We start from the raw sequence: 21,561 nt of genomic DNA, 5'->3' as shown, positions 1-21,561 counted from the left end.
AGAGATAAAAAAGAATTTTTCAAATTAAAAGTCAAATAGTTTCAAGAGTACTTTACACAACAATAAAAAAATTTTTTACTTTTTTAATTTCTTAAAATAGCCCCTCAACTAAACATTTTGTTTTTAATTTTGAAATTTTTTATCACTAAATGAAAAATTATTTTTTTTACGAATCCAATCATATGTGATTAAGTTATGTTTCGAAAAACCACTTTCCAGAATTAATTATAAACCTGTCTGTGTAAATACGCTATTCGTGTTCATCCAAGCGCTCGATTCTTTGCGCAATACATCCTGTTTTTCCGTAATAGAAGATAACTGACAGATACATTTGAAAGACATATTCTATGTAATTATTGGAAGTTTTTATCGTGCTAAATATATATTTATAACCCTAAACACAACATTTAAATATATAATAAATATCATCAAGATATAAAAATTAAATCTCTTGACTATATTATTTTGCATATGTGTATATATATATACATATATACATATATATATATACACTGCAATTTACATTAATGTATATGTTCTTAAACATTTGTTGCAATATAACTTGTACAATACCTTCATTTATTCATTGAAAATTAACAAGATGCATTAATGTATTCCCTAAATATGTATATAAGTACACTTATTATTTAAAAAAGAGATAAAAAGAAGGCGTTAAAGAACGTGCGCCATATATTACATCTTTATAAAAAGGAATGATAATCTCTAAAAACTTACCTCTTTAAAAAAGATAGAAAAAAGGGGCCAAGTACACGCGCCACGCATAAAATAGTATTATTTTCAAACATATACATTATTACATATACATGATTATATATTATATATATATATATATATATATATATAATATATATAATCATATATAATAATGTATATGTATACGTATATATCTGTTTTCCACCAAACATGATTTTCTGTGTTAACTAAATATTCATAATCACTTTTGGTTGCAATCATTTAGTTAATACTAAAAATCGTATTCGAAAGCAACAAGAATACCAAAGATGTACATATACATGACATATATGATATAATTTGATTTTTAGCATTAACTAAATATTCATAACCAATCTTCCTTTATCATATCAGCACCTTTCTCTGCTATCATGATTGTCGGCGCGTTCGTATTTCCCGAAATTATGTGCGGCATGATCGACGCATCAATTACACGCAAATTCGCAACTCCGTGGACTCTTAATCTATCGTCGACGACAGCATGGCTGTCATTGATGGGACCCATCTTACAGGTGGAAACTGGATGAAAAATCGTCGATGTGAAATGACGCGCGTAGCAAGCCCAATATTCGTCCGATGAAATGTCAAAATGCGAACATTCTGATATCGTGTTGGGATTAAGCCGTGCATTTAATTTTCGCATGAGATCAGTACGAACCATTTTCTGCAAGAATCTCATGCTCTCCACCTAAAAAATCATTATAACTTATTAAATTCTTATAACAAATTTCACCTTTCAATGTATTTCTTTAATATTTAGATAATTCTTGAAAATAACAAAGTCAAACATTCTAAAATAAATAAATAAATATATGGAAATTTTTTTACAAAATTAATTTTTTAACAAAAGAGAGCAAAGAACATTTTTTCTTATCTTCTACTTATCTAATGAAACTAGCAAACAATTATGAATGGTTCTTATATCAATAAATATGTAAGTAGTGAATGTATATAAGTGAATATATCATACTAAAACTTGAAGATCATGAAGATCCTTGAAGTAATTAGGAACTATGATAGGAGCTTCTTTCGGATCGCTCGATTTTAACTTGATAAAGCCTCTGCTGCGTGGTCTCAGAATACATGGGAAAATTCCGAAAGCTTGAACATTTTGTGTGATATTTTTGTACAAAGTAGTGGCAGTCTTTGAGTTAACCACGTTCATATTTGCTACGAGAGGTCCGTAGTCGGAAGCGCCCGAAAAATACAGTTGTATATCTGGATAATCGATCATTTTGTCTGCATATCTGCATAGTATATAATTGAATAAATTAATTATGATTATAAAAACACATTACATACATACATACACACAAAAATTCTCTCTAATTATATTAAAATAAATTTTGTCACTATAACAATTATTGATTAATGAAATAATTCATAAAATTAAATGATTAAAAAAATGAAATGATTGATAAAATTAAATTATACGAATAATTAAATTATATCGCTTACTTGGTTTTGATAAACGCCATTCCTGCGCTTAGTATATGCGAATAGAGTGGGCCAGAATTATTCTGTATGAATTCTTGAATACTTTTCAAATTACCGATCCTAGAAAGATTTCTGGTGAATCTGTTCCGCTCATAAGGAGTCATTTCGCAGGGAGGATCGACAATATAAGTTATTCCCGCCATGCCCACGTGATCTTGAAGATTCTGTCCTACACCCGGTGCATGATGCACCACAGGTATATTCATCTCTTCCAGATGATCTTTTGGTCCAATTCCCGAAAGCATCAATAGTTTTGGCGACTGTATCGCACCAGCAGAAAGAATTACTTCCCGTTTCGCCTTGATTACGAAACGTTTCCAACCCTTACGAAATAGCACTCCGTACGCTATCTTTGACGTGCCATCTACAAATCGATCGGTTGTTAATCTTTATATACGATATTGAAACTATCACGTATTTGATTTATTATAACCGTTTAATAATCCTAAATATGTTATCAGAAATGAATATTTCTCTTTTCAGTACAGATAATCACAGTTGAATATATAATGCATTTTCTGCATATCGATAACTTATCAATAACAGAGACACATAGAAAGAAAAATTAAAAAGTAATATGAATGATTCGAACTTTTTTTCACCAATATGTTTTCTACGAAAGATTGTAAGCTGACGAGCAGATTTTTTCTCTTCGAAGCAGGTCGCAGGAAAGCTTTGGCAGTGCTGCACCGTAATCCATCTCTTAAAGTACCATAAGCATATGTGAAACCAGTCTGATTTTCGCCGTTTACATCGTGCACTTTGTATCCTAGCTCTTCGCCGGAGTGAATAATATAATCATCGATTGGCGATTTGTATCTGAAACGCTCTATCGTCAGATATCCACCCCTCTGATGATAAGGTGATTCGGCGAGTTCCTCGGCTCTAGCATCTTCGGATTTTTTAAAATACGGCAAGACACTCTTATAATCCCATCCCACATTACCAAGAGCTGCCCAAGAATCGTAGTCCCTTTTGTTACCACGTATATAAAGCATTCCATTTATAATGCTGCTACCACCTAGTATCTGAAAAATGGATTATTATAATCGACTTTTATATTATTATATTTTATCATATCGCTCACTATAAGACTATAATTGATTAACAAGAATTGATCTCTGTTTTATTCTATTAGCCTCTTTCAGAAAATTCAACTCAATAACTTTATGTATATATATGTATATAACTTTATATATATATATATATATATATATATATATATATATATAAGATGTTTTTAAATATTCTTTAATTAATATTCTAAAATAATCTTTAGGATATATTTCAAATATATAATAAAAAATGAATATATATATATATATATATATATATATATATATATATTCATTTTCTATTATATATTTGAAGTATATTATAAAGATTATTTTAGAATATTAATTAAAGAATATTTAAAAACATCTTGTTAATAATAAATAATATCTATTAATTTAATCTAATAATTTAATCTGTTTTAAACAGATTAAATTATTAGATTAAATTAATAGATATTATTTATTAGTAACAAGATGTTTTTAAATATTCTTTAATTAATATTCTAAAATAATTTTTATAATATATTTCAAATATATAATAAAAAATGAAAATATAATTAAAATTTTATATATATATATACATATATATATATATATATATATATATATATATATATATATATATATATATACAGGGTGTTCCTGAGCATGAGCTCACGCACTTGTGAGGAGGTAGAGCGCAGTAAATTAAATAAAGAAATCCCATTCCATGTAACAATTTTTGTAATAATAATAGAAATATTAATTATTGAAAGTTCATCACAGTTTCTTTCAAGGTCAATTTTAAGATTGACAGAGGCACTTTCAGAAAAAACGTTTGATACAAAAGTTTCTTATTTTTTTACGTACAATTCGAATCTGTAATAAAAAGTATTATGTTCCCCTAAAAAAATTCAACTTCCGATCCGGATGGCGTATTTCCGGTCGGAATCAAAAGTTGAAAATATCACCATTTGATAGAGCGTACCCGATTTACTTAAAAATTGTTCGCAATTTTTGACAAAAGCCATTTATTTTTATTTTAAAAGAGGTTAGGTGGTCTGGGACACCCTGTATATATGTATACAGGGTGTAACTGAAAAAGCGCCCACGGAGCAAATAGCGTTATACCTGATTAAAAATCGAGTCGAAAAGTTCTGAATCATTTTTTTCTATAATGCTTAATAAAGCGGTAATTATTGAGTAAAGTTCCGCCAATAAGTGCTTTAGACGGGCGCACGTCAGTGAGCCGCGCGCCTGGTAGTGTGCGTAAGCGCTCCGCCGCTACGGCGCTATGTCATGCTGCTATTGTGCAATATTCTTATGCGTCGTAATAATGCAAAAAACTTTATTTTGCATTAAAAATCATATTTCTTCCGTTAAAAGTATTTCCTTAAAGAAAATTTCGACAAGGAAGCTAAAGGTCGATGCTTATTGGCGCAACTTTATTCAATAATTACCGCTTTATTAAGCATTATAGAAAAAAATGGTTCAGGACTTTTCGACTTGATTTTTAATTAGGAATAACGCTGTTTGCTCCGTGGGCGCTTTTTCAGTTACACCCTGTATATATATTGTATATATACAGGATGTCCCATTTTAACTTGGACAGTAAAATATCTCAAAAACTAAGCCCAGCAAACAAAAATGTTTCAGACAAAAGTTGTATGGTTTCGAGGGAGCCATAAGATGGTACCATTGGTTTGACCTTGAAGAGTTATTTGAAGGTCACATGAAAGTCACCTTCAATTTCTTAAATGGAACCTACTATTTGTCATTGCATATTCTTGTAGCTTATCTCGAGAGCTTTCCAAAACACTATAATTAAGTACCTTTTCGTTAAGTATTTTTTGAGTTATGAGGCTTGAAATAATTCTTAATTTTACATAAACCGTAAAATATCTTGTAAAATATTCATTTTTCGATTATCTTACCTTAATACTTTTACGTACAAAATAATGAGAGGAATCAATTGGTGTAAAGAAAACACATAGTTGTTTTGAAGAAAAAATATGTAATTTGCAATTAACAATTCCATATTATTTCTTAAAAACAACTATGTGTTTTCTTTACACCAATTGCTTCCTCTCATTATTTTGTACATAAAAGTATTAAGGTAAGATAATCGAAAAATGAATATTTTACAAGATATTTTATGGTTTATGTAAAATTAAGAAATTATTTCAAGCCTCATAACTCAAAAAGTACTTAACGAAAAGGTACTTAATTATAGTGTTTTGGAAAGCTCTCGAGATAAGCTACAAGAATGTGCAAAAATATATAGGATGTTCCGTTTAAAAAAATTGAAGTGACCTTCACGTGACCTTCAAATGACTCTTCAAGGTCAAACCAATGGTACCATCTTATGGCCCCCTCGAAACCATACAACTTTTGTCTGAAACATTTTTGTTTGCTGGTCTTAGTTTTTAAGATATTTTACTGTCCAAGTTAAAATGGGACACCCTGTATATGTCTGTATGTGTGTGTGTACAGATATTTTATATATAATATGTAATACAGAGTAAAGAATATATGATAAGTTAAAAAAATTATTACGAAAAAGAATTAAGAGTGTATAGATAAAATAAAGATCCAAAAAAAATAGAAAAGATTTTTTACCTTCCCACGTGGCCAATAGCACTGATGATTATTCATGGACAAGCAATAATTAGACGACGGTTCTGTTTTAAAATCCCAATCAAAAGATGAATGATGCAAAATTCCCATATTATTTGGCACGTCCGACAGAATTTCCTCGTTATCTCCGGCTTCGAGTAGGAGTACGGTGCGATCCTTATCCTCCGACAATCGGTTAGCTAGCACAGAACCGGCAGATCCTCCGCCAATTATCACATAATCGTATTCAGCTAACAGTTGTTGCGTCGGTATCGATTGCACACGATTCTTCTTGTCTACTATATCCGGGCGCTTGATAATAATAAGTAACCCCAGTATTACAAGAAATATTTCTGTAGACAGAGATTTGGCGACCATATGTATTGTCGCAATCACACCAAGCATCATGCTGAATTTCAATTATAGGTCAATCCTATATTTTATAACAATAATTATTACTAACAATAATTTTTAATGTAATATAAAAGTATATTTGTTCATATATATGACTTTCATAATTAATATTTTATCTATTATAAATATAATATAAGAATAGTTTTGTACATTTATAAGCTTTTGTTATAACATTATATCATATAAGTACATAAAATTGTTCATATATGAATTCACGTTTAACGAATAATTAACATTTTGGGTATATTATAAATAAGTCAGAATAAATAAAAGCTCATTTACGACTTCATTATAATATATGTCAAAACGTATATAATACGTATGTATAAAATATAAAGTAATTAATAGGGGATGCTTAATGACAAAACAATTTTCATGTATATTGTAAAAGTAAAAATATTTTTTATATTATTATTGTTTTAACCTGCGCGTATATATAATTTGCAAGTTATATATCATAAAATTAAATAAATATTAATTAAATATTTTCATTATTTTCCCTAACTTATAAATGTTGCTTTTATGTCAGTTCTTACTTTTACTAAAAAATTCTTGCCTTCACTCACCCAAAAACTTGCAATCGTCTTTAAAATAAAAATTCAATAATATATGAAGCGTATCAGATCACTATTTTACTCCTCGAGTGTCTCCATACGAATGACAATGAGGCTATAACATTTAAACAATAATTATTTCTGTCGTCAAGGTCGAACATGATGTTATTGATAATTCATTTCCGAAATATTTTGTGTACGTGATATTGTGATCATTTTCGTTGCCGAAATATTTTACTAATAAATATACGCGGAATCTTAAATTGTAAAAGTATTTTAATTTAATTAAATCATTAATTAAATGATTAATTAAATTATTTAATTAATCGTATAATTAATAATTGAATTAAATTAAGGTACATTTGTAATTTAATATATTCTGCGATTTCATTTAATAATTAAATATATCACAGAGCTTTTTGTTATGCTGATTACTTGGACAATACGATTTGATTGTTATTGTGCTTTTCCAATTGTATAATATATATATATATAAAGATTGAAATATATAAAATTTTCCAAATTCCCTATATAATGACTCTTTGGTATGAAACATAAGTGGTTAAACTTATGAATATTTTTCAAATATATATGTTTAAAATATTTATTTTATAAATACATTAATTTGAGTTTCCATTATTTTGTCACGATACGTGTTCTTTTGGTAATTTTTCGCGTAATTAACAAAATAATACATTTCACTATTATATCCCAATTATAACTATAATTCTAAGGTAATATAATTATAATACAATATAATAATTTTTACATAATATGTATAATTATATATACATATAAAATATAATTGTAATACAATTCATACAAATTAATGATGCTATCAGTATCAAATAAATAAACCCGATTTATTCAAATATTTAATAATGCGAATAATTTGATATTGGCAACATTAACACTTGGATTTAATGTATTATAAAATCTATAGTTTTTATCTGTCACTCTCTATCTGTCACTTCATCTGTCTCTTTCTGGCAATATATATATACAGTGATGGGAAAAAGTTCCGGAACAGTTAAATAACTTTTGAACGGTTCAAGATAAAGGGCTAAAATTTATATGAGTTCAATGGGACTATAATATCGATCGTTTAACGACAAAACTCCTCATCCAGCCCCCAATGGGGGGCAGGGGGCGACGGGGGGGCGAATTTTTGTAATGGCACGGGGGGTCGAGTGACGGCTCATTTGAAAGAGTTTTTCAAGACGAATACAACGGATTTTGGAAAAGTTCGCTACGATTTTTTTTCGCGGACTTATGATGATTTAAAAGTAGTCAGTTTGAGCACTTAATACATTAAACACAACACATACGCAGAAGCACACACATCAGAGGGGGTTTGGACTCAATAAATACCATATTTAGATAATTCTTGAAAATAACAAAGTCAAACATTCTAAAATAAATAAATAAGTATATGGAAATTTTTTTACATAACAAAATTGAAATTTTTAATTAATGTTGTTATTCTATTATATTTCTAATTTTCTTGCGATATTAAATGAAAGCAGAGAACATTTTTTCTTATCTTCTACTTATCTAATGAAACTAGCAAACAATTATGAATGGTTCTTATATCAATAAATATGTAAGTAGTGAATGTATATAAGTGAATATATCATACTAAAACTTGAAAATCATGAAGATCCTTGAAGTAATTAGGAACTATGGTAGGAGTTTCTTTCGGATCGCTCGATTTTAACTTGATAAAGCCTCTGCTGCGTGGTCTCAGAATACATGGGAAAATTCCGAAAGCTTGAACATTTTGTGTGATATTTTTGTACAAAGTAGTGGCAGTCTTTGAGTTAACCACGTTCATATTTGCTACGAGAGGTCCGTAGTCGGAAGCGCCCGAAAAATACAGTTGTATATCTGGATAATCGATCATTTTGTCTGCATATCTGCATAGTATATAATTGAATAAATTAATTATGATTATAAAAATACATTACATACATACATACACACAAAAATTTTCTCTAATTATATTAAAATAAATTTTGTCACTATAACAATTATTGATTAATGAAATAATTCATAAAATTAAATGATTAAAAAAATGAAATGATTGATAAAATTAAATTATACGAATAATTAAATTATATCGCTTACTTGGTTTTGATAAACGTCATTCCTGCGCTTAGTATATGCGAATAGAGTGGGCCAGTATTATTATGTATGAATTCTTGAATACTTTTCAAAATACCGATTCTAAGAAGATTTCTGGTGAATCTGTTCCACTCATAAGGAGTCATTTCGCAGGGAGGATCGACAATGTAAGTTATTCCCGCCATGCCCACGTGATCTTGAAGATTCTGTCCTACACCCGGTGCATGATGCACCACAGGTATATTCATCTCTTCCAGATGATCTTTTGGTCCAATTCCCGAAAGCATCAATAGTTTCGGCGAGTGTATCGCACCAGCAGAAAGAATTACTTCCCGTTTCGCCTTGATTACGAAACGTTTCCAACCCTTACGAAATAGCACTCCGTACGCTATCTTTGACGTGCCATCTACAAATCGATCGGTTGTTAAACTTTATATACGATATATTGTAAACTATCACGTATTTGATTTATTATAACCGCTTAATAATCCTAAATATGTTATCAGAAATGAATATTTCTCTTTTCCGTACAGATAATCACAGTTGAATATATAATGCGTTTTTCGCATAACTATCAGTAACTTATTAATAACAGAGACAGATAGAAAGAAATATTAAGAAATAATATGATTATTCGAACCTTCTTCCACTAATATTTTTTCCACGAAGGATTTTAAGCTGATGTGCAGATTCTTTCTCTTCGAAACAGGTCGCAGGAAAGCTTTGGCAGTGCTGCACCGTAATCCATCTCTTAAAGTACCATAAGCATATGTGAAACCAGTCTGATTTTCGCCGTTTACATCGTGCACTTTGTATCCCAGTTCTTCGCCGGAGTGAATAATATAATCGTCGATTGGCGATTTGTATCTGAAATGCTCTATCGTCAGGTATCCATCCTTCTGATGATAAGGTGATTCGGCGAGTTCCTCGGCTCTAGCATCTTCGGATTTTTTAAAATACGGCAAGACACTCTTATAATCCCATCCCACATTACCAAGAGCTGCCCAAGAATCGTAGTCCCTTTTGTTACCACGTATATAAAGCATTCCATTTATAATGCTGCTACCACCTAGTACCTGAAGAATGGGTCATTATAATCAATCGGAACTTTTTATACTATTATACTTTATTATATATCACTCACTAAGACTACAGTTGACTAAAAAGAACCAATCTCTGCTTTTATTATATTAATCTCTTTAGGAAAATTTAACTCAATGATTTAATATATGCGGTAGAAAAATACATTTACATATATTTATTTTTTATTATATACTTCTAATATATCATAAAAACTATTTTGGTTAATTTAAGAATTTAAAAAACATTTTATTACTAACAAGCGATATCTATTAATTTAATCTAACAATTTAATTTTTTTAGATAAATATCGATATATATATATATATATATACACGCATATATATAGTATATAGTATTCTTTATACAGTACGAAATAGAGTATAGATCATAATAGAGTTAAAAAAATTGTTACGATAATAAAGTGCGTGTACAGACGAAATAAAAATAGGTAAGCGTATAAATAAAATAAAGATCCAGAGAAAAACGGAAAAGTTTTTTTAACGAAATTTAGCGAAATTAATATACGAGACATGAATTTAGATCAAAGAGTATTGGTTCTCAATTATCTGTCACATGCTGTTATTTAAAATACCTTCCCAAGTGGCCAATTGCACTGATGGTTATTCATGGCCAAGCAATAATTAGACGACGATTCTGTTTTAAAATTCCAATCGGAAGCTGTGTTAAAGAAAATTCCAAAATTATTTGGCACATCGGATAAGACTTCCTCGTCATCTCCGGCTTCGAGTAAAAGTACGGTACGATCCTTATCCTCCGACAATCGATTAGCTAGCACAGCACCGGCAGATCCTCCGCCAATTATCACATAATCGTATTTAGCTAACAGTTGTTGCGTCGGTATCGATTGCACACGATTCTCCTTGTCTACTATATCCGGACGCTTGGTAATAATGAGTAACCACAGTATTACAAGAAATATTTCTGTAGACAGAGGTTTGTCTACCATACGTATTGTCGCAGTCAAGCCAAGCATCATGTTGAATTTCGACAACAGCTCAATCCTAATTTAACAATAATTACTATATTTTTGTCCATATATGAATAATTTTTTATATCTATATACTAGATATACTTAGATATATGTCGTAACATATGTTATAATAGAGCGCTACGATAAGTACAAGACTATTTATTATATTTATAAAATATAAATAAAATGTTAATTATGACTTTTATAATGACATTTTATCTATTATCTATTATTATTGATATTTTATCTATTATAATTTTATTTATTATAATTTTATCTATTACAATTTTATCTATTATAATTTATCTATTATAATAATCTTTATAATTATATCTATTATAATTTTATCTATTATAATTTATCTATTATAATTTATCTATTATAATTTTAACTATTATAATTGACTATTGTAAATGATATTTTATTAAGATGCAAAACAATGTCTTTCTTTCTACAATATACATGAAAGTGTTAAAGACTACTTATCATTAAAAGTGTCCCCTGTTAATTACCCTGTATTCTATACGTACATATTATGTATGTTTTGATGTATATATTATACATAAGTCAAAATAAATAAAATGTCAATTATGACTTTATTATAATGTACGTTAAAACGTATATAATATGTATATTCTATAATATATATAGAATGACAAAGTAATTTTGATACTTCCATGTGTATATTGTATAAAAATATTGCTTCGCATTAATCTTTAATCTGCGCATATACAATTTTCGAGTTCTTATATAATAAAATGAAATAAATATTAATTAAATATTTTCATTATTTTCCGTAAATTGTAAATACAATTATAAATCTCGTTTTTATATCAATTTTTATTTTTACTGTAAAATACTCAAGCAGTTGAATTTTTATTAAAGAATTCTCAGGTAGTTTATTAAACAAGTTGAATTTTTACTTGTTAAAAACTTTTTAATAAACAAGAGTGGTAGCTTTAGTGGTAGCTAGTCTTTCGTACATTACTTAGAATATAACTTTAATAACATGTGTCAAAATCTAACTTGTTAAGAAGGAGAGAAATGTCTTATAATGAATTTAAGCATACATATGTATGAGAATATATTTTTGATGTTTACTAATCAATTTATTATTTTACTAAAGTCATCACTCATTGGAACTATTTGTTTTATTTTTTACTAAAAGAATAATTAAAAGAATAATTAAAAACGTTTTCTAGATTATCGCGAAATTCGTCAGAATTCTATTTTTACATTGTATATTAATGCACGCATTCGCATATTTATTCTTAAATTTTATCAAATACAACAATATTTCCCCGACTGCTACTACAAGACTCTACAGCTTCAGAAAACTGTTGTTATCAACGGATGTGTTAATCGATATATCTGGAAAAAAATTAAAACTGGCTTGTTTTACATTTCACATGCACATTTATAAAGAGATATCCGCTTATGTGGCAATACAATTAATAAACTCAAATATTGAATACTTGTATATATAAAAATTAATTATAACATTATGACAAAGAAATAAAACATAAACGAGCATGCATATAGCAACTCACAAAGCACGTTCGTTTAAATTACTTCATTTATTGATCATAATATTATGATTAATTTTGACGCACACTTATATACGTAAAGAAAGAGAGAGAGAGAGAGAGAGAGAGAGAGAGAGAGAGAGAGAGAGACATTTAAAATAATATATACATTTATATATATATATTCAAGAAAGTAATAAATAAAAGATTAATAATGGAGCCCAAACAGCAGATGCAATGTAGATGCAAAAAATAAAAAATTAAAAAATATTAAAAAATCAATAAATAAATTAATCCAAACGATCCCTGCTTTGGAATCTTCCACAGTAGAATATATATATAGCGAATATTAGTTGTATTACATTAAATACCCCAGAGATTAAAAACATATAATGTTAGCTAAAAATTATTGAAATTTAAAACTAGTAGATTTTGTAAAGAATTTATTTTGTCTGGAACATCAAAATTATTATTAATGCATTAAATTAAAGATTCTCGATAAAAATTTTAAAATATATTTTTCATGATTTTGCATGAATAGATTACATACGTTACATATCCAATGTATATATTAAAATGCATATGAGGAATATATTATAAAGAATATAAATAAATATATACAGGGTGTCCCAGACCACCCGTACACTCCTTTTAAAATGAAAATAAATGGCTTTTGTCAAAAATCGCGAACAATTTTTAAGTAAATCGGGTACGCTCTATCAAATGGTGATATTTTCAACTTTTGATTCCGATAAATAGAAACTTTTATTGACAATATAATAGAATTGGCAAATAATTGCACAAACCTAATGTTTTTTTAGATTATGTCCTATAATATATATTTGTTATTTAGATTATATCCAATATTATGTATTTGTTTTCGAACTTTTATGATATATTTTAATATCTACACTATATGTCTCTTGTTTCATATATTGTATTTTAATATAAATCTAAATTATATTGTCTTAGTGTATGTATTTTATAAATCTAAATTATATTAATATGCCCCAAATGCTAATTTTAATTTTGACGACAAATTTAAGAATTTTTAGAGAGATTTATAATGTCAATACTTGCAGTTAATCTATTTATATAGGTATATATATATATATATATATATATATATATATATAAAATATATATATATATAAAAATTCATATTTATGATATATATATATATATATATATATATATCATAAATATGAATTTTTTAATATCAAATTTGATTTAATTATTATTTCAAGAAATACGTGGCATGCAATTGAAAAAAATTTCAAAAGATAATATTATTCTTGATTCATTTTATTAAGTTGTTTACATAATCTTTAGTTTGCAGTTTATATTTTCTCGTAATATTTTATTATAATCATATCTTTCACCATACAATTATACTATAGAACGATCACAGATTATACTCTAATCAATCTTCTAAAGAAAATAATTTATATATAATATATTCTATATAATATTAATTACGCTACAAAATATATCCTCGCTTGAAATTCTGTGAGAATGTTATATAGTATACCTTATTCCTTTTATTTTCCTCATATAAGATATAATTTATTAATATTTTATATATATAATTACTACAAAATATTACTTTATCATTTTCCTTGGAAGAAAATAATTCATATATCGGGCGTAATACATAATGTATTCAATTCTCGAATAAGTATGGAAACTTCTAGATTGAATAAATACATAACGAAACCAGATGTTAGTTACGCAGAGGCCTTTTGATATTAGGAAATCATTGGTCCATCTTCACGAAGGAATCCTTTTATACGTACAATATATACAATATATATGTCGTCTAAGAAAGTACGTAAAGGAACATTATTTTTATTTAAAAATAAATAGATTTTCGGTTGCGTATATGTTTTCTTTTTTTATACAACACTCCTATAATTTAATCTCGATAGAATCGTCAGCGCTTGGACCCGCGATAATAACACTATTATTGGCAGTAATATTCGTTTGCAATCGTTGATGGTTTTGATGCTTCTTCATCGAGTAATTGTTAGTTTTCTTGCCAGTTAACATCATTAAATCCGAATGTATTCTGAAGTGTAATCTAGACTCTAATAAATAGCCCGTATAATTTTTCCTAGAAAAATTTAAATGCAATTTTTAATTCATTTAATTTCTCGTAAAAATTGAAATCATACTGACAAAATTATATCATACAATAACATAATAGGAGAAACTTACTTAGCGTCTTCCAAAAAACCTATAGCCAATTGAGTATCGCCTTGATCTTGTGCCAATAAAGCTAATTCTACAGTAGCATAAGGAAATAAGTACGTATCTTCCTTAACAGATTTCTCCAATTGTAAAACACGTCGCAAACACTCTTCCGACTGCAAAGGATGCTGCATTTGTCGCAGACAAGCGCCCTTCAACAACAATAGAAGCGCTTCGTTGTCCGCGTGAAATTCATTTTTCCTGCGCACACAAAATGTTATATGTAAAAAAAATGTAATTAACAAACCTTTTCATCATATTTTTTTGCATTTTTATTTAAGATCGTAAAGTGATCAAATTTATTTAAAATAATCGCTTTTATCTCTATCATTTTTTATTTCAAGCCACTTACGCTCATATATTAATATGTAAAATAAAGATTAAAATTGTTTAAAAAACTCACGAAGCTGTTTTGAGTTCTCTCTCCGTCTCCTCTATCCTTTTGAATATATTCAATATCAAGTCTTGCCGTTTGCCAATTATCCTAAACAGATTCCATACGTACATAAGTTCAAATATAGGCAAGACTAGATTTTTCTTTTGTGCGAAGTAACGCTCCGTTCTTTTGATCACAAACTTCTCCATCGGCAGTGATTTGCCGGCAATGCGCTGCTTGTAGGTTGGCACCTGCATCATCAGACTGTCGATCAGTTGTTTCTCCTCGCTCCCGGTCGGCGGTTTCTGCATGACCAAAATCGCAGCCTTTTGGTACAAATAAATAGTGCGCGACCAGTTGGACTCGTTCGACAACATTGTAGCATACATGATCGCCTTATTCCATTGTTGCATCGAGCAGTGCGCCCACATTAATTCCCAATAACAAAGATGATGAAATTGCGACCATACATTTTGACTTTTCCATGATTTGATATACCAGTCTATGCATTCTTCGAAATTGCCCCGCGTGAGCTCTAATCTTCCTTTGAAGAACAGAAACCATACGCCATTCGGATAAAGACTTAGTTCCTGTTGCAACACTTGGTCACACCATTCTAAATCGCCGTCCGAGTGACTCAATACAAAAGTGACGATCAAATTGTAAGACAACAAAGTCATAACGCATAAAATTTGTCGCAGACCTCTCTTCTCATTATAGCCTGCTTTTAATTCTGCTAAACCATACACCTGTCAATAATGACAATCGAGTTAATAAATAAAATATTACGCGCCACATATCATTTATAAATGTTTCTAATCACCTTATCACCGGAGAATCCGATAAATTCTAATAATTTAATAATTCGCGCCGGTAACAACGAGATCATCTGAAATAGAATTTTATATATATAAAACTGTATATTTGCAGCAATATTTACTTATAGTACAAATAAAACTGTACACATATGTACCAAATTAAATGTACCAATACCCATACGAACGCCGCTTTCGAAATGCACTTTGTGAATATCATTTCCCCATTTGCGATTGTTCAGGATCGTCATACATTCTCTGCACATAAAGAAATAATCATAAAAAATACCAAAGAAATCAAGTGTCAAGTGCGGTGTAACTTATTTACTTGTATGACAGAAAACAGGTACGAATTTTCAATCCCGCCTTGACAAAGCTGACCAGTGTCTCATCTTCTACAAACGTGAGCATCGATTTTAGGAGAAGCGACTCGGCATAACAGAGTTCCGCATGCACTTCCTCTGTAAAATTAACTCTCGATCAAATACACATTCCTTTCATGCACTATTATGTTTTAGATACACAAAAGCCATTTGATATAATTATGTCCGAATTAATTTACAGAATCATATCTCTTAAAGTTAATATTAATTCTTCATTAATTTCTAGTTAATAATTAAAAATTTCTAATTAATTTTTACAATACGCAATCAATTTTAATATCATTATTATGTAACAATATGACTATTGGTACAAAAAATTCATAGTAGCAGCAATTATATTAACATTTTAAATGCAAATTATTCTCATGATTAAAATGCTAACTAATCGCATGTTATCAGCTATAAAGTGTACTATAAAATTCTTGTTATTGAAATCTTTGTTTAAACGAGTTTGTTTTTTGCTATTGGTTATATCAATAAAGTTAGTCTATTATATTCTTGATATTCATTAGTCATGATAAAAAGTAATCAAAAGATTTGCGTATGCTGCATTATATACACACAAATACATTACCATTCGTATAAACATCGTAGTTAATCTTCTTCACTATTTTCCCAATATTCTGCGTGATAGTGGTGTGTTTCCGGTGTTTGGAACATACGCTCATGCATTGCTTCAATATCTCTGACGCCTTCTCGATGTGTCTCTACGTATTGCACACGATATATTATTAAAGAAAGAGATTTCCCGCGATTCTCTAAATCGGACAAATAAAAAAATGCTCAAAATGTAATGAAAGGAACGTAATGAATAATCAGTACTTGTTCAAACGTAAGAATTGCTTCTAAAAATGCGAATACGCTAGTCCCCAGAGAGTGATACATGCTGCTGTCCGCCCATGGCTCTAAAATTTTCTTTGCCTGATCGAAGTCATTGTTGAAAAAACAATGTATCGCCTTTTTTGCCTCCATTATCGCTGTATCCAAATCCATAGAAGTGAGTCTGAAACAAGAAATGCATTTAAGTAATAAAAAATCTCTATAGTACAAAAAAATGCATTTACATAAAATAATAAAACGCAAATGTGTGTATATATACGCACTGTGGTAATGATTCCTGAGCGTCTTGAAACTGAAAAAAACACAATACACACATAATCAATACGATACAAAAAGATAAAAACAATTACGTAAAGAGCAAATGTTAAAATATATTACATATATTTCAACTTACCTCATCATCACCTTCAATGTCTGACATTTTCGATTTGTGTTAGGAAACTGGCTCTGTAAAAACAATATAAATAATTTTATTTAAAAAAGTAATTTATATTATATATAATATATATATATATATATATATATATATATATATATATATATATATAATCACTATATATTAAATTACGTATTAAAGATTGAGTTGAGAAATAAAATTTCCAATTGGCTGGACTTGAGCTTAGATGTCGCAATTTTATTGATAATAAATGTTTAAAGATATTAAATTTGTTTACAAATAATATAAGCAAATTTTTTACAAAGATACTTCCGCGAACGTAGCGCTTTTATATAACGTTTTTTTTAATTACTTTGACGTAATGGATTATTTTGACATTTGAATGACTGATACAAACAAGTTATATCCGATAATTGGTGAATAATAACTGTATACAATAACACAGTAATCAGCTTTTAAAAGAGTCAAAGAAATCAAACTTTTATTTTAATTCCAACATGAACGTGGAATAATGGAATAAATAGTTTAACTTTCTTATTTTCTGCTGTCTCTCTTCAATTTTATTCATTAATGGCTAGACGAGTTGAGAAGCCTTTCAATGCTAGGGAGTAAAAAAATTCATAACGAAACACGACTAAATGTAACAGAGGAAGAGAAGATATAGTTATCTTTTAAATAATTATTCTTATAAAACCCGTACGTATCGAAATCACAATTTTTCGAAAACAGTAAAATAAACTTTTTATAAACAAAGATGTTCCGTAATAAATCATTTTATATATTCTATCTTTATTCGAAAAATATGTGTGTGATTTTTTTGTTGTTAATAGATAGCTTTTCCACATAAAAACGTACAATTTATGGAACAATCCCGATTTCGCCTGTTTGTTTACAGGCAGAAAGTCTCGTAAATAAACACATATACGACCACGAAATATCGTCGTGATATAAAAGTCACAATGTTATCATATTATCGCACACAAGAAATAATATTGTGAATTTTAAATTGAACTTATTGAAATTGCAATTTTTCGAAAACAGTAAAATAAACTTTTTATAAACAAAAATATTCCGTAATAAATCATTTTATATATTTTCTCTATCTCTATTCGAAAAATATGTGTGTGAATTTTTTTTGTTAATAGATAGCTTTTCCACATAAAAGCGTACAATTTACGGAACAATCCCGATTTTGTTTACAGGCAGGAAGTCTCGTAAGTAAACACATATACGACCACGAAATATCGTCGTGATATAAAATTCACAATATTATCATATTATCGCACACAGGAAACAATATTGTGAATTTTAAATTGAACTTATCGAAATCGGAATATTTTTTTTCGCTCGAAAAGCCAATAAGCTGCAAGAGAGACGGACCGTGACACACAAATTGAAAAGCACGACGGGCAGTGATTTCAGTGCCGCACGAGGAAAGTAGACTGCCACGAAGAAAGTATAAAAGACTAGGAGAGACCTACATTTCCTAAATCCGCAGCCGGAGGGGAATGGAGAAAGCGCGCGCATGCTCGCGAAATATTTTCGCGCAATTCTGCGCGATGTGCCGTTGTTTGCACCGATTATATTTGCAAATGTATTTGTGAAAACAAACTGGCTTTTATCTGCGATTTCTAAAGTAGACTTTGCGATACGATTAGGACGATTACTTCCTCAACCTTTAATGTGATAAGATTGCAACAAATGCACTTTCTTAAAGCGTATTATACGAGATGAAAAATAGATCGCGCAATTAATAATATATTTTGGGGAAAATCTGATTCTTAAATGTACTTATGTAACAATAATTTTCATTTTTGTATTAAAATAATTATAAATTAAAATATAAAATATATATTCGAGATTTAATAGAAAAGGTTTAAAAATAAGTCTTTTTTAATTTTATATGCAACATGCATGGCAAGAAATGACAATTTGATCGATTACACAGACTCTCTTATAAAGGATATAGCAAAAATATAAGGAAGACTTTAAAAATTTGAATGTTAATCTCTTAGAAGATTAGAAAGCAATTTTTCATAATAAATTTTTACAATTCTTTTAATCCTATTTTTACTTCTCTCTCGTGTAAAGTACTTTATTATTGCAATTAGCCTTGGAAAAAATGTCGACACGTAATTATGTTTTATCATGTAAGTATCATAATAAGAAGATATTTAAAATCGATAAATGAAACAACTATTTCCATGTACGGTTCAAATAAAATAGGTATGTATAGCAAAAAATATATTATTTCAGGCAATGTTATTTTTGAGCAACAAATATTAAATCGCTAATAAAAAATTTAGCGACAATACATTGATCAATTTTTATCAAAGGATTGCGGTATCACAAGATATAACACAGGTTAAGCATTGTATAGCTAACATAACAATAATAACAATCTCTCGCATATTCTTCGATATTTTTTTTAAATATTCAACAATCATATAACGCGATTTTATTTCTCGACGAGAAAGTACGTATAGAAGCGCGCGTAATCACGGCAAATCAATTTTCATCAATAATTCATTTGTAAATAGCGCAATGCGTGCCTCGTTAAAACACTGGGAGAGACGCGCGCGTTAGATGCAGGTGGACGCGTCTACGATCGATCGTCGTCGTAGAACGTACCAGGCAATGTATACTGGTAGTAAATCCTTTCGTTCCGCGATCCTGCGTGGTAAATGTCATCAAAGGCACGCGATGTATACGCACTGCGTTCTCGATCGAACACGAGGCTATCGGAAATATCGCGAAGACGCATAAAAGATTCGACGATCTACGCCGAAACCCGCACGCGAGGAAGCTCGGCGTGAACTGACGTAAACGGCGGACGCGATTCCATGCTCACCCTTAACTATCCGCGTGAAGCCGGGCGATTACCGAGTAGCGCCGAAAAATGCCGAGCAGCGACGAGCACGCTGACCGACCGCGAAACCGGAGCAGACTCTCGTCGATGACACGTGGTTCGCATTTTCGTGAATAGCACAATGTGCGAACGGAGGATCGTGTAACAATATTAAGGAGATTTCACAATGTCATTAGAACACAGAAAAAAGGGCATTCTTGTTTTGAAAATATATTTAATTTTAACATGGAAATCTTGAAGTGAGATTATATTGCGTTAATTAAAGAAAAAGATAATTGCTTGAATAATTGCTTACTTGAATGAAGCCATTTTATATAGTTCAATCAAGAAAAATATATTCTTATGATTTCAGATTTAATTTTCTTAAATGGAAAAGAAACAATGTTAGATAGAAAGTAACATTTTTAAATCAAAGATTATAATTTTCTTAAAGTAGAATTAGTTAATTGAATATTCTTGAGATGACAATTACAATATTAAAATAAGACAATATTGAAATTTAAAATTATTAAATTCTTCTAAGAAGATTATAAATTGTTGCGTAACAATGAATACGAAATAATGAACGCATTAGTTTAAGTATATAAGTTTTGATTTGACACTTATTTTTTTCTGTGATTCGATTAGGGTTATATGGGAAATTAGAAAAATATTTTTTTCCAATTTTTTTCTCGCCTAAAATATTTTTTTAAATATATAAAAGACCTTCATCGAACGTACATAGAAATTAAAACCGTGCATTAAAAACTTGTTTTTAATAAGCTTCTGATTTAGCATATTTTCATTGTCAGCGATATAATTTTTTTCAAATCTGCAGAATATCTGTAATCAATGTAAATTAATCGTTGCAAAATACATGCATATTAAAAGTGAACAGAGAAAGAACTAGAGAGAAAGAGTTTTCATAAAAGCTTCTTTCATAAAAGTATCATATCTGAAGAAGTGATATCGATAACGTTTAATATAAAAAAAAAAAGAAAATTTGCATTTTCTTGAAAAAGATTTCATCGTATAACATATTTTTTCGCAAAGTTAATAA

The 21,561-nt window shown here is 29.0% G+C and overlaps 3 protein-coding genes across 7 annotated transcripts in view; all 3 read right to left on the bottom strand.

The window, feature by feature from the left end:
- Nucleotides 1-1,078: 1,078 nt before the first annotated feature.
- Nucleotides 1,079-6,308, bottom strand: LOC145962901 (glucose dehydrogenase [FAD, quinone]-like). The gene is made up of 5 exons (XM_083084382.1): nt 5,904-6,308; nt 2,843-3,278; nt 2,212-2,614; nt 1,724-2,000; nt 1,079-1,441 (listed from the first exon to the last, which is right to left on the bottom strand). Exons 1-5 carry the CDS (start codon nt 6,306-6,308, stop codon nt 1,079-1,081), a joined length of 1,884 nt encoding a protein of 627 aa, XP_082940508.1.
- Nucleotides 6,309-8,316: 2,008 nt separating this feature from the next.
- LOC145976220 (glucose dehydrogenase [FAD, quinone]-like) lies at nt 8,317-11,088 on the bottom strand. The gene is made up of 4 exons (XM_083107267.1): nt 10,668-11,088; nt 9,633-10,068; nt 8,996-9,398; nt 8,317-8,784 (listed from the first exon to the last, which is right to left on the bottom strand). The coding sequence occupies exons 1-4, from the start codon at nt 11,070-11,072 to the stop codon at nt 8,502-8,504; spliced, it is 1,527 nt and encodes a 508-aa protein (XP_082963393.1). The 5' UTR covers nt 11,073-11,088; the 3' UTR covers nt 8,317-8,501.
- A 2,793-nt stretch (nt 11,089-13,881) lies between these two features.
- LOC145962870 (tetratricopeptide repeat protein 39B) overlaps nt 13,882-21,561 on the bottom strand; it is a 9,931-nt gene continuing 2,251 nt past the window's right edge. Inside the window, exons 1-11 of one of the 5 annotated variants that reach the window (XM_083084277.1) lie at nt 20,285-20,478; nt 17,651-17,703; nt 17,520-17,548; nt 17,239-17,419; nt 16,991-17,123; nt 16,362-16,494; nt 16,192-16,291; nt 16,042-16,107; nt 15,246-15,967; nt 14,810-15,043; nt 13,882-14,705 (exon numbers count right to left, since the gene is read on the bottom strand). In XM_083084277.1, the coding sequence (XP_082940403.1) occupies nt 14,501-14,705; nt 14,810-15,043; nt 15,246-15,967; nt 16,042-16,107; nt 16,192-16,291; nt 16,362-16,494; nt 16,991-17,123; nt 17,239-17,419; nt 17,520-17,548; nt 17,651-17,677 (1,830 nt within the window). In that variant the 5' untranslated portion in view covers nt 17,678-17,703; nt 20,285-20,478 and the 3' untranslated portion in view covers nt 13,882-14,500. The other 4 variants (XM_083084310.1, XM_083084288.1, XM_083084299.1 and 1 more) reach the window with 4 other exon arrangements.

Source organism: Camponotus vicinus, unplaced genomic scaffold, assembly GCF_025532165.1.
Source record: "Camponotus vicinus isolate PSW18456_S1 unplaced genomic scaffold, iyCamVici1.0 SCAF_1, whole genome shotgun sequence".
NCBI classification, from domain to species: domain Eukaryota; kingdom Metazoa; phylum Arthropoda; class Insecta; order Hymenoptera; family Formicidae; genus Camponotus; species Camponotus vicinus.
Note: the sequence above shows the minus strand (reverse complement) of the source record. Positions and strands in the feature narration are given on the sequence as shown.